The sequence below is a fragment of the Tigriopus californicus genome, chromosome 3 (assembly GCF_007210705.1).
Source record: "Tigriopus californicus strain San Diego chromosome 3, Tcal_SD_v2.1, whole genome shotgun sequence".
NCBI lineage: Eukaryota > Metazoa > Arthropoda > Copepoda > Harpacticoida > Harpacticidae > Tigriopus > Tigriopus californicus.
The window spans coordinates 10,011,471-10,023,724 of record NC_081442.1 but is presented as its reverse complement, the minus strand read 5'-3'; the positions used below and the strand labels follow the sequence as shown (position 1 = coordinate 10,023,724).

At 43.6% G+C, this 12,254-nt stretch overlaps 2 protein-coding genes across 2 annotated transcripts; one reads left to right on the top strand and one right to left on the bottom strand.

Moving 5' to 3' along the window:
- Nucleotides 1–5,251: 5,251 nt before the first annotated feature.
- Nucleotides 5,252–7,111, top strand: LOC131877588 (UDP-GalNAc:beta-1,3-N-acetylgalactosaminyltransferase 2-like). The gene has a single exon (XM_059223296.1). The coding sequence runs from the start codon at nucleotides 5,297–5,299 to the stop codon at nucleotides 6,809–6,811; it is 1,515 nt and encodes a 504-aa protein (XP_059079279.1). The 5' UTR covers nucleotides 5,252–5,296; the 3' UTR covers nucleotides 6,812–7,111.
- Nucleotides 7,112–7,457: 346 nt separating this feature from the next.
- LOC131877587 (structural maintenance of chromosomes protein 6-like) lies at nucleotides 7,458–11,117 on the bottom strand. The gene is made up of 2 exons (XM_059223295.1): nucleotides 10,127–11,117; nucleotides 7,458–9,998 (listed from the first exon to the last, which is right to left on the bottom strand). Exons 1-2 carry the CDS (start codon nucleotides 10,952–10,954, stop codon nucleotides 7,548–7,550), a joined length of 3,279 nt encoding a protein of 1,092 aa, XP_059079278.1. The 5' UTR covers nucleotides 10,955–11,117; the 3' UTR covers nucleotides 7,458–7,547.
- Nucleotides 11,118–12,254: the final 1,137 nt, after the last annotated feature.

Sequence of the window (12,254 nt, the reverse complement as noted above, 5' to 3'; positions counted from 1 at the left end):
ACCCACCTTTGTCCGGCTCCCAGCCCAATACCATCAATAGCGGATCTGTTCAATCTGACCCACCCACTCTACCGTGTACTGCAAGAACGAATATTATCACCCCGTACCTCTACCAAACTGTTAATGTACAGTCTGTGAAACCCACCCCTTCACTTTTTTCATGTGCACTGAGCCAACTCTAGTCATCTTTGCTGTGATATCACTTTTTTATCACTTTTGACCACTGCCTTCTTTTATTCTTGCATCGATTTTGGTATATGATATTTATGCATCCAGTTTGACACATTTTACTATCTGACATGACCGAGAGTCGCAATAAAGGTTATTATTATTAATGATAATTGTTCGCCATTACAGTGGCCAACGCTATAACTAGTATGTATCGGTGTTAATCACCAATTAACTTTGTTTTTCTTCAACTGAACGCAATAATACAAACAATTTATTGCCAATTCCAATGGAATACCAAATGAAGAAACAAGACTTTTACTTAGAATTACTGTACGCCTCCAAAAGAGTGTCTTCTTTCTTCATGTCTATAAAGTTCCATGGTTATTCTTCAATGATTCGGCAGAGATCATAAGAGCGGACCCAACGAATTGGTTGATGTGATGGAGTGGGTTGAAGAGAAATTGAGCGCAACTCAAACGAAGATCGGGAAGCACACGCACGTTCCAATGTCACAGTAATGGTTGAAACACCATCTCCGATCCTGGTAGAGGTCCTTTCCAATGAGAGAAAACACGGTCACCGTAATTATATGATTTTTAATGGCAATAGCACGATGAGAGACGGACACCATTTCACTCGTCGACGAGTTTATAGATGCAACTACAGCTACGCCATTTTGGAGTTGAAAATAACAAAAATATAATGCCACTCTCACTCCAGGTGCAAAATTACCAACATTCGAAGGAAAATTCAAATGAAAGTTTTGATAAACTCGAGGAATTAAGAATGGAAATATTTGAGTTTTGAAATTCAGCTTTTGGATTGAAACAAATCTGGCATTTAGAGGGTCCAGATCTCGCAAGCCTGTAGGGTTGAAATTTGCTAAGGGGTAAATGCCAAATGATTGAAAAATAATATTTTTTTAAAGGTAGAGCAACTTAACATTTTGTCAGCATGAGGATGATGCGTATACAAACTTCTCAGGTCAAATGAATTTCGTTGTAAGCATCGTATATACCTTCTTGTGCCTAGAATTCCACCGTGAGGGGGTTGTGCTTATGGCGTATTTCATAAGAATGCCTCGTCTATCGCTAATTAAGGCTCGGCGGCGTTAAGTCACAAAATGTAAGCTAAATGTATACAAAGGCTGCCATTGGTTGAAAGTGCGGACAAACGTATATGTAACAACCTTGGGACAAACAAAGTCAATCTAGGGCTGCCCTAAGGTCAAACAAGCAATCCCCGTCAAAGTAAAAAGTAAAGTGGCAAAGAGCCGGGAAATTCAAACTAAACTAAAATCGCCATTTTCTAGACCAAAATTTTGAAAGTTCAAGTTAACAATTTTGCTTAAAAATTCTGCCACGATATGACATTTTGGTTGCAGATCAAGAATCAATCACAACTAGAATCCTACTTCCATCATACTCTGGGCCAGAGGGAAAAATCGTTCAGACCAGTATGTAAATTTCAAGCCAATGTCCTCAGATGTCTTATGTACTGAAAATATGATGATGGTCGGAATATTGAAAGCTCCAAAAAATTGCCCAACGGTGGATTTGACAGGTGATCTCAGCTTCTTTAGTTTAATGAACATTTGTCAAACGAAAATGAGTTTTTTAAGATCAAAAACCTAAAGATTTCACCTTAAACAATTTGTCTGAAGAATTGGACAAAAGCAAAGTTAGCCAAACTTGGAAAATGATAAATTTTCGAAGATGCCGAGCCCCTATATTTTGCCTTATTCTCGGGCTAGGGCAAAGAGAATGAAGACATTCAAAGACGAAGGATTTGATAACATTGTTGGTATCCACGCTGGACACTAAATAATCCCAAGGTCTGAAGTCTTTCCCAATAGCTCGAATTAGACGTGCCTACAATGGATTTCTTGGAGCATCTCTATTCTCTTTCAATCTTATTTAACCCCTCTGCAGACATTGGGGCCCAGATTGGGGCAGCTTATTCGAGATGTGGTTGGTTTTTCTCCAAAGGTGGGATTCGAACCCACGCCCTCTGGGGAACCATGTCGTGCCTCTATCAGGTACATTAGACCACTCGGTAACCATGGTTGGACAAGATGAATTTGAAAATTAGTTCTAGCTCAAAAACGAAGTAATCAAATCCTTTAAATTCTCGAGTGATATTTTCTCATACTGATGCTGTTATCCTCAAAAACAATTGTGCTTTTTGAAACACTAGTACACGAGTAATATGAAGTTATGTCTAAAAATCAAGAGGTTGCCAATAACTTCCCCCCCTAACTGTACCTTTCGTACCTTCTCTGAACACTGTACAGTCCCAACTTTTCTAGTCTCTCCCAATACGAGAGTTCTCTCATTCTTGTGACCTTCCTAGTGAAACATCTTTGGACTTGTTCGACCATTTGCAAACCTGCTGAACTCATTGGAGCCCAAATGGGAGAGGCATATTCAAGATGCGGCTGGACAATCGACTTGTACCGAGTTAGCATCGTGATGCTTTCTCTGGACTTAATAGTGCGATATATCCAGCCACACATTTGAATAGCTTTACCCACCTTCAACTGGATATGCTCATTGAACTTTCCATTATCTTGGAGGACTACACCTAAATCTTTCATACATGAGACCTGCTCAATATGTTTACCTCCATTATCTACGAGTGGAGTATTCAAAGGAGTTGACCCAAAGGCAGGGGCATTAGTAACAAAATTAGAAGTAAAGAAATTACAGTAATTCGTTCCTTTTCTCGAAAAAGGAATTGTAATTGCATTACATTTTAAAATTGTGTAATTGTAACGACCCAAAATCTACAAGAATTACTCGTTACTCGTTCCTTTTTCAGCTTCCAGAATGGCCTTTAATGTTTCGTTTATCTCGTTACAGCTGAAAAACCTTAAAGCTCAACAGAAATTACCATTTTTAGTAATTCCATCTAGCATATTTTGATCAAAGAAAGTCAGGGTTGAAAATTGTGTTTGCTCTTAACCGCTCTGAAGGTGTTATTGGTTTTGAATCTTGTTGCATTTGCTACTTTAGGGTTTACATCTTCTCAATCAAATTCCGTTGGGCTCAAGCACGGAAAATGTCTCCTTGGTTTGAATATGATGTTTCAAATTTCCAAAGCCTCCTCCTCACTTCACTTCACTGAAGGGATGAACTTCTTACAGAGACGTTTTACCGACTTCACAATGTCTAATATTGTTTTTCATCATGAATTTTGCGGCAATGTTTCAAACCTTTAACAATCATTATCCTATCCAGGGTCCCAATCTTGATTCCTCAAAGTATTATGATGCAATACATTTTGAACAATTATGCCAAGGCTCATTATTGAAAAATGTTGACAAGAAATCTTCAAATGTTGCGCATTGGGACTGCTTGAGCCAAAAAACTCCATTTCTTTTGAGAAGAATGGTGTGGATGGGGTAAGCCATAAAATATTGGTCATCTAAAATTTTAGTAAAAGTAATTGTGACGAGTAACGCCATTACATTTTTTCGAGTAATGGTTGTGTAACGATTTACGATTCCTAACTAATGAAACTGTAACTGTAATTCGTTCCTTTTATTGAGTAACGACTAATGCCTTGCCCAAAGGTCATTGAGCGGAATTTCATTCCGTTCAGGGCCATATTACTCGCAGTAACCCAAGAATAGATTATTTCTAGGCCCTTTGCCAGTCTCGTGGAATCTTGGCCATTCCTACTAGATACTAACTTTGTATCGTCAGCATAAGAACAGAGACTGGCAGTAATACTAACCTTTTGAAGCGGGGCAACGAATATTATAAAAAGGAGGGGCCCTAAGATGGAGCCCTGGGGAACACCTGACTTGGCATCATGTATGTCACTAAGGGATCCCTCGACCTTAAAAAATTGCTGCCTATCCTGAATGAAGCTTCTTGTCCAATTGAGAACCTTGCCTTGGATCCCAATGTCATGTAGTCTATTCACCAAAAGGCCATGATCTACTTTATCAAAGGCCTTGGCAAAATCAAGGTAGACAACATCAACTGACTCGTGCCTTTCCAGTCCCTCATTGACCTGCTCTAGATGCTCAATCAGTTGGGAAACCGTGCTAAAATGTGCTCGGAACCCGTGCTGGCTAGGAGGAAGGACTTCATTGACTTTAAGAAATTCAACAAGTTTGGACTTCATGGTCTTCTCAAACACCTTCGCAATATTCGAAGTGAGAGAAATCAGCCTTTAGTTACTGGGGAGCGACTTATCTCCCCCTGTCCTTAGAACTTATCCTAAGAACAACAATTGCTCTGAAGCGTCTCTGGTAGTTCACAGCTGTTTTAGATATATTTATTTATCGTTTAAATTCATATGATAGTTGCTTCACCTGAGGTGTAATGGATTACAGTATCAAAGAAATGGTTCCCAAGGAAGTTTAGTCCAAAGTAACTGTACGTAATGGCTTTACGCTTCTTTCAATCAAGCCCAGCGAGATTGAGCCGTTCTGAACAGTTTTGTCCTTGGTGGCCGCACTACTAACTGCCCAGCCTACTTTGTGATTGCTTTTCAAAGCATTTTTTTCTATAATTTTAAAGCCTTTTCGGCCATTTCTATTTCCCCTCTATTTACAGCTCTCTTCATCAGAGGCAGAGAGAGAATCGAGCCGGCCTTCTGGTCGTAGCTCGATCAATAGAAAGGCACAAAGGCCCCTTCCTTCACTCTCTCCTCTCTCCTCCTGTCTCCTGTCTGGTTTTCCTCTCACAAAGCATGATGCGCATTGCAGCCAGCCCTGCACACGACATCACTCTTTGCTCCACAAGCTCGGAATCCTTCAAGCTCCCTACCCTCCTTCCTCGGTTCCTCGGGCTTAGAACACACTGTTCCATGATCTTCATCCAAGGGAGACACACATAAGAGATAACGGGAGAGCTAATCTCCACCCGTGTTGTCGCTCACTCACTCACCCGCTAGATCATACCTCTCGTAAATCCATCCGACTGCCTCACGAAGAGCTCAGAACAATTGTTTCTGGCCACGAGGGATTTTTTTCCCATCAGCATCGACCCCCATTCCATCATCAGTCTTTGGCTCTTATTCGGTACCATCCACATCCATAGATATCATCATGAGTACACAGGTGAAGAACTTGTCCTTTCTCTTCGCCTTCTTCTTCTGTCTGGGTTCGGTCATGTATCAGCTCTTCGGGCCCGCCCAAGTAGCTCGCGATATTCTCAGCGGCTGTCTGGCCCTCCTACCCGATTTTATCCACACGCCCTCTACGGTCTCGCCGGTCCTGCCTTCGTCGCTTTCGCATTTACCGCACCGCTCGCTGATTATTGGCATCGCTTCCCGTTACCACCAACACGATCGGCGGCAGCGGATTCGGCGGACTTGGCGTAAGTTGGCGGCCAATTTCGCGGATTCCGTCGAGGTGTTCTTTTTCTTTCCCGAGCGTCCTTGCGAGCTTGACCCGTATTGGCGGGTGCGTGACAGTTTGTGCGTGCCGTGGCACGTGTTTGTGCCCGTGAGTCTCAGTGACACGGCACCTATTCGCCCCAGTCGGGTTCAACCATCGCAGGTGCGGCCGGGGCGCCCGTATGACGGCGTAGGTTTCCATTTGAAGTTCCCCATCGCCGTCCAACAGATCGGGATCGCTCAAAAGGCATTACGACAATGGGCCAGGGCGTTTCCTGAGGATCCTGGGCGGAATCTGACGGTACAATTATTGGAACCGGCCACTCGGGATGTGATCTTGTCCGTGAATTTTAGTCAAGAGGTCTTGGCGAAGGCCAATGCGGACGATGGTTTCTTCTATGCGCCTTTGCCGCACACGGATGAAGAACTGTTTCCCCGCCATTTTGAAGGGGTCCTTCGAGTGGTTCAACCGGAATTGTCGCTTAATCAGAGTCTGGCCTGCAACTTGATTTGGAACAAGATGTTCGGCGATGATGGGATTCTACATTTAACCACCTTGTACGCCCAAGGGATATCGATACCGTTTCATCCTGAGACCTGTCCATTGGTCTCTTTAGTCTACCGCATTCCTGAGCTTGTGGAACTCAAGCAAGTGGTCAATTCCCACGGCACCCAGAACAAGTGCCAAGATAACAAGAATAAGAACACCCTTGGCAAGATTGTGGAAGAAATCGAGGACCATGAAGACATCATTTTCGTGCCCGAGCTCACGGATACTCAAGAGAACGTGCCCTTGGCGTTCTTGCACTTTGCCAAATTGGCATTGGAGCGCTATAATTTCGATTTTATGTTGGTCAATCCGGACGATTCGTTCATTGCCATTGATCGACTTCTCCCGAAACTTCAAAATGAGTTCAGTTTAAGTTGGCGGAGCCGTTTCCATCAAGGAGAGCCTGTGATTCGCTACGGGTCCATGTTTGAACGCAATTACATGGGCACCCATTACCCTTTGATGCCCGCAGATGCGGGCTCCGTACTCAGCCGGGATCTAGTAACCTTCTTGGCTCGGAACTCGGACTTGCTGGTACCTTTCAGAGATTTGAGTTCGTCCTTGGCGGTCTGGCTGGCTTCCATATCGCCTTATATTATCGACGATGTGGATTTCACGGATGATAATCAAACTTGTGCCAAGAATCTCGTGGTTCAAGGACCCTTCCGAGATAAGGCCTCTATGAACGGGGCCTGGAAGGCCTACTCGCAATGTGGTCGCCTTTGTCCGTGCTCTTGAGATTAACCCTACCACTTTTTTTCATCCCATTATCCTTAGATCCGAGTAGTCCCTTTGAAAGTTAAACCTTTTAAGGGGGCTCGGATGCAAATTTGTAGATATAACTTTTTTTATTATTAGACTCTCCTTTTTAGTTGAAGTAATGTCTTAGAAACATATCATATTTAACAAAATTAGCGTTCTTTTTTAAGTTGAAGTTGAATTGTTTCTCTGATTGGTTTACCTTCCTAACCTTCAAATGGCAATTGGACCAACACAACACATTGCGTCACCTACTAATACATTTTTTATCCTTTTCGTTTCTAGGTGCATGAATTTCAAGTGGAAATGACTTGTGAAGGTTGTTCAGGGGCCGTTGAACGAGTTCTTGGACGACTAAAAGGTACTAGCACGCTTGTTTTCTTTCATTCCTTTGGTTGTTAAGCTAAGGCTGGATTCCTTGTCTACAGCATGTGTTACGTTAGATTATTTTTCTCCCCGTATTTAGACAAAGGTGTCGAGAGCTACGAAACGGACTTAAAGGCCCAAAGGGTCTACGTGACCTCTTCAATGACCTCTGACGAGCTTCTTGCTGTGATCAAGAAGACCGGTAAGGCCACAACCTACATTGGAAACAAGTAGTGCAATAAATGAACACATCTCAAAATTGCAACAATAACCAACAATGTTCTATCATTCCTCCGCGAGAACCGATATTAAGACAATGAATCTGAACTCTTCCAAGGCAAAAACTTGATCAGTCTTGGCTTTTCTCCAAACGAATGATACTCAGGTCTTCATCCACTGTGATGTTATCCGTGTTCAATGGCGTCAAAAAGATGTACTGATACTGCCTCTTCATCTTGGCATACTCCACGATCTGTTGCAACGCAGCTCGTCGATTGAGCATGTCCATAAAGACGTCAAATTCATCCAGGATTCTAAACGGCGGACTCATCACGTCCCACAGAGACAACACTAACGAGATCGTCGAGTAGCTCTTCTCTCCACCCGACAAAGTTTTCATGCTTCTCTTGGCAACGGCGGGATCGGCTCCATCCGGACAGACTATCAATTCCATGGTCTGGGCCTCGATATCGAAGATGATTTCTCCAGTGTATTTCCTTGCGGCGAGACGCACATTGAAGTAGTTCTTGACTCGGCGAATGATCGACAAGCGAATCTTCTCGAATCCCTTCTTTCGCATGACAAGCATTTTCTCGAGTTTAGACACACTTGTTTCAATGGTGTTCACCATGGTTTGAGCATCCTCTAGGAGTTTGTGGTGTTTATTCATGTATTCCACGACCACTTCTTTCGGTTCAATGGCGGCTTTTTGTTGGCTTAGGTTGTTCTTCAAGGTGGCAACCTCACGCCTCAACTTGTCGGGCTTGTCAAGGGGATGATCGGGTTCAGGGGCACATTTTTGAGCGATGGTGACGAGCTCATTGTATTTGGCTTTTAATTGGTCGGCTTCTTTATCCACAGCTCGAACTTGGGTGGTGTAATCCTCATATTTCTTCTTATAATAGGCCTTGTCTCGTTCAGTCTTGCGAATGGTTTCTTCTACTTGGCCCAATTTTTCGCTCAAGTCATCGACACCGCCAAAAACATCAGTTTCATCTCGTTTTTGAACGAGATTTGCTTTGGCTACTCCCGACAACTGTTTCAGTTCCTCCAATTTGGTTTCCTCAGTCTGGAGTTGCTTCTCGAGTTCCTTCAATTCTGATTGGAATCTATCACGGTCTTCTTCCAAGGCTGATATGTCGGGTGCTTGTTCAGTCTCGGCCTCGGTTTTCAACTGGCTCAGTTCCATGTTCTTAGCCTTGATTTTGCACTTCAAGTCATTGATGATCTTCTCATTTCTTTTCCTTTCAATGTCGCCTTTTTTGACTTCGGATTGCAAGTCTGAGAGCACAGTCTGAGCATGACGGGATTCCTTTATCAAACCTTCGATATCGTTTTCCATGGCTTTGATGAAGTCCTTGCTATCACATTGTAGGAAAGGTCGGTTCATATGACCTGAAACAACATAGGTGCGGTAGGCAGGAGCAGGGAAGAATTGATTCTTGCTCATCGTCAACCCGTAAAGACAATTCTTGGGAACCGTGCGGGGGAGCTTGAGGAGTTGTTGGGCCTCACAATCATGCTCAAAAAGCAGGATTTGCTCCAATCTTCGTTGATCTACAACGACATTGAAGGCCACAGCGTTGGGAATGTCAAGAAATGAGAGTAAGTTACGATGTTTATCATGCTGGCAAGACCCATGAGTAAGCTCGTATTTTTCAGGCATGAATTTAGTCGTAATAACTTGACCTTGCACTTTTGCTGATTTCATGAGGGCTTGTAGAATGGTCTTGTCTTTAAAACTGTTGACAACAAAAGCCGAAAATAATGTCCGGAGCTCGTTTTCTACAATGATCTTCACTTCATCGGACACTTCCGGCTTAAAATTGATCATGGATCCCAACGGTCCTACGGGCATTTGTCCAAATTTGGATTTGGAACGTTGAATCATACCAATTAAAGTCGGCATGTTAGAACCCAAGGCCAAAAGCTTACTGTTTCCGGACTCGCGCATCTGTTTCAGCTCCTTTTCTTTGACCTCCAAGGAACGATTTTTGTTACTGCTCACGGCCTTGGCTTCAAGCAATTGACCTTGGAGCCTTTCTTGATTGTTCACTTGATTGAAGAGATGGCCTTCGGTGGCCTTGACTTGATCGTGCCACGTGGATACCTGTTGAGCGAGGGTCTCAATCCGTCGCGTACGCTCATTGACGATCTTGACAAATTCGGCATCCCCTTCGGCCTTCAATCGAGTGATCTCATCTTCCAAACTTGATATGTCGCTCTTCTTGGTTTCTATTTGACTCTCGAGCTCATGGCAGGACTTTTTCTGCAGGTTTTCAGCCTCTTTTTCCTTCTGGAACACTTTCCTTAGCTCTTGCATGGCTCGATCCCGCTCATTCTTGGCTTTGGCCAATTCTTGAATCTGCTTCTCAATCTCGATCTTCTCTTTCTTCAATTTTTTCTGCTCGGTGACTTGTTCTTGTGACAGTTGCTCCGCTTTGTGCGCTTTGATCTCCATCTTTTGAACATTCATCAAGGCCACATTCAAGGCGGCTTCGGCCTCTTTGGCCACAGACCAAGCAAGTGCAACCTTTTTCTCTTGTAATGAATTATCTCGAGAAGCGATATCCTCGACGAGCTGCAAAACAAGACTCATTCCATAAAAGACATGCTCTCGTTTTGGGCCTACCATTGAAAAAACTAAATCTGAGGCAATGAAATTGGTCAAGTGGAGATTTCACAATATCAATACATAAGGTTACTTACCTGAAGCTTTTGTTCCCATTTCAACTTTTCCGCTTGCAAAGACGGTAACGCTTCGACTTTTTCTTGGAGAATACTGGCCGAAAACTCTCTTTCCGCTGCCGCTTCAAAATAATCAGCCTTACACTTCTCCAATTGCGTAGCCCGCATGAAGAACTCATACAACTTGTGGGGATGACACTGAAACAAAAATGTCTTGGCAGCATCCTGATGCAAAATACCAATCGGATTATCAACTTCAATCCGAAAGGAGAGCAAAATCCGATCCAGCTCCTCGCGCACCCGTTTATCCACGACAATCTGGCCTTGAAAATTCTTCAATTTATACCCCCCCGTGCCGCCCGAGGTCACATGCCGGACAATGGTGAGCTCAGTCCCGTATAAATCCGAACGATAGCCGTACTCGCCTTGATTGCTCAAGGTCAGCTCGACCGTGGCGGCGGTGGCTCCTGTCCGCACAAATGACTTGGTACTGGTCCCACGATTAGCCGTGCGAGCCGTACCGCCCAAGGCAAAAGTGATGGCAGTCAGGACGGCGGATTTGCCGCTACCATTAACCCCGCTCAGGAAATTGAGGCGAGGCTGCGGGCGATACGTAAACGAGGCGTGACACATGAAGTTCTTGAGCGAAACGCGGAGAATGGTGCCCGCTTCGGCCTTCCATTTCAAGCGATGGGGTGGAGGGGACTGGTGTGGCGAGGCGGTATGCCCCACGGGTCCGTTCTCTTGGGTGTGAGTGATACGACGGAACTTGGAGGAACGGCGGGCGGACTGAGAGGTGGCTGGGATGGCTGGATCCGAGGAGTGAGACGGCGACGGCCGTTTACTCATGGTCAATCAATGGCTGGATGGATGGAGTGGGGGTTGTTGACAAGTCGGAAAAGTGAAGCGGACACCAAAAATGGATGGATGGATGGACTAAATTTGGATTCCGGGATGACCAAAAGAAAGGCGCTCAGTCTTCGAAAATACAGCTCAGGGTAGCCAAGTTCAGACACTGCAAGCTACAGTTACTCATGATCTCCAGAAACGAAGGCAGCAGGGTGATGGTGCTAAGAGGAAATCTTTTCTGCCAAACACACTTGATTATTGAAGATGATCATTTTTGTTGATGCCACTCTAGATCTTTTTCTCATTTAGGATCATTCTTCGATTAAGCGTTGTGTTATTGGCTTTGGTAATCGTGTGAGAAAAATTCAATATCCCAGATTTTTCAGGACAATTATTGCATCTACATAACAATTTTGCAATTCTATCTTATCAGCAACAATATGATTTCGGCATTTCATAGCTTTTCTAAACGTGGGTTAATTTTCATTGTTTGTTTTTTCACGGGCTTTTCTAACCGCTACAAGGAATGTAATCCCCACTACTATTAAAATAAAAGGTTATAATTCGTCGATTTATTACCTTTCAAACTTTATATCATATTTGGTCTACCAACGAGTTCGAGTTGGCAGACAGAGCTAGTCCTTGAATCTAGGGTTGATCTGGAATGCAATCTAAAAGCTTGTCCAAGGCTGACTTGAAAGATGCAACCGGATCAATAAGCTCTCCGTATTCCCATGGATCCGTGGTATGCCCTACGAATATTAGATCTTTAATACAGAGATTACAAATTGAATAATGAAGGAACCCCGAGAAAAAAGGGAAGAGGACTTCATCGTTCGAACCAGCCGGGATTCTCGAGGGCTTGAAGGTGCTCTCAAAACGCACATTAAGCCTCTACGGTCACTAGAATTGACCTTAAATTCTGGGTTGGGACAAAGTTCATGAATGCTTTTGAAGACGTACAATAACAGATACCTTTCGTACTTTCTGTGAACTCTGCGCTATTTCTCTAGAGATGCCTTTGACATGAAAGTACAAATATGTTGCATTCAGGTATGACATCCACTGGCTGTATATACGTATATTATATTCATGCACACCGTTCCGGACCAACCTTCAATGACTGGTTATCAATGATCAGCAAACTTCAAGTGATTGCTCAATTGATTGTGTGACTTGAACCCATTCCAGACATATCGGTCTGTTTACAATAAATAAGTTAATATGATCATTGTTTATCTTGAATAGCTCGGTGCTTTTCCAGAAAATGAATGATTGAAGAGAGCCACTGTCAAAGCTT

Bases quoted from the DNA above. Each gene is read 5' to 3' on its own strand.
- LOC131877588 (XM_059223296.1), top strand. From the start codon at position 5,297: ATGTATCAGCTCTTCGGGCCCGCCCAAGTAGCTCGCGATATTCTCAGC.
- LOC131877587 (XM_059223295.1), bottom strand. From the start codon at position 10,954: ATGAGTAAACGGCCGTCGCCGTCTCACTCCTCGGATCCAGCCATCCCA. The intron at 9,999-10,126 runs GTAAGTAACCTT...CTTGTTTTGCAG, and splicing joins AATGGGAACAAAAGCTTCAG to CTCGTCGAGGATATCGCTTC.